Source organism: Phytophthora parasitica (assembly GCF_000247585.1).
Source record: "Phytophthora parasitica INRA-310 unplaced genomic scaffold supercont2.118, whole genome shotgun sequence".
In the NCBI taxonomy this organism is placed as follows: Eukaryota; Oomycota; class Peronosporomycetes; order Peronosporales; family Peronosporaceae; genus Phytophthora; species Phytophthora nicotianae.
This window is the reverse complement of record NW_008649104.1, coordinates 58,251-58,995: the sequence shown is the minus strand read 5'-3', so window position 1 is coordinate 58,995 and position 745 is coordinate 58,251. Positions and strand designations below refer to the sequence as shown.

Genomic DNA, 745 nt, shown 5'->3' with positions numbered 1-745 from the left:
AGACAACTACAACACGCGCTCGATAAAGAAGCAGCTGGTGTTAACATCCTAGAAGTTGACCCCCCAAGTCCGGGTCTCACTATACGCCTTTGTCGGCGGAGTGTTCACCGCGCTTCGCCGCAGGTGGCCACGGCATGTGCAGATCGTTTGCCACAAACCCATTCATCAGCTCAAAGCGTACTCTGGACTAATATAACATAGCATTAGTTACTGGCCACAACCCGACTGTAACAATCCCGAATATACGCAGGGGCGTACCATCACATTATAGATGTGTTGACGCTCGCAAAGCTCCTTGTCAGTGCGCCCATACGCCAACAACACGTCCTCTCTATTGAAGAAGTCGATGCCTTGCTTGCCACCTTCCGTTTTCGACCGGGCTTCAGGTAATTATGGCTGTGTTGATAGGCAAACCGCAAATCAGTCACTGGACAGATCATACTCATTACAGCCAGCGTACTGTATCTGAATCCAAACTGCAGGCTTTGCCGTCATTGCGCAGTAGAGGCCACATTGCATTGAAATCCATCGCGAAAGTCATGCTTTGCTGGTCACACAGCAGAAACAAAGAATGAGTGGCATGAGGCCATAGCGACAAAATGGAACCGATACTAGAAATTTTTCAAAAATTTGAACCAGCCCAAGGCATTTGTTTCACAAGCAAATCGGATCATAGTTTTGAAAACGTGGGCTAATCGAAAGCAAGGATTTGTCGGAAGAGCCGATCACTCCGTTTTGCGGAAGT

General features: G+C 48.2%; 1 protein-coding gene across 1 annotated transcript; it reads right to left on the bottom strand.

Moving 5' to 3' along the window:
* Positions 1-79: 79 nt before the first annotated feature.
* On the bottom strand, positions 80-495 carry PPTG_24578 (hypothetical protein; the record flags this gene model as incomplete). Its single annotated transcript, XM_008917829.1, has 3 exons — positions 80-187; positions 259-380; positions 450-495. 3 exons carry the CDS (start codon positions 493-495, stop codon positions 80-82), a joined length of 276 nt encoding a protein of 91 aa, XP_008916077.1.
* Positions 496-745: the final 250 nt, after the last annotated feature.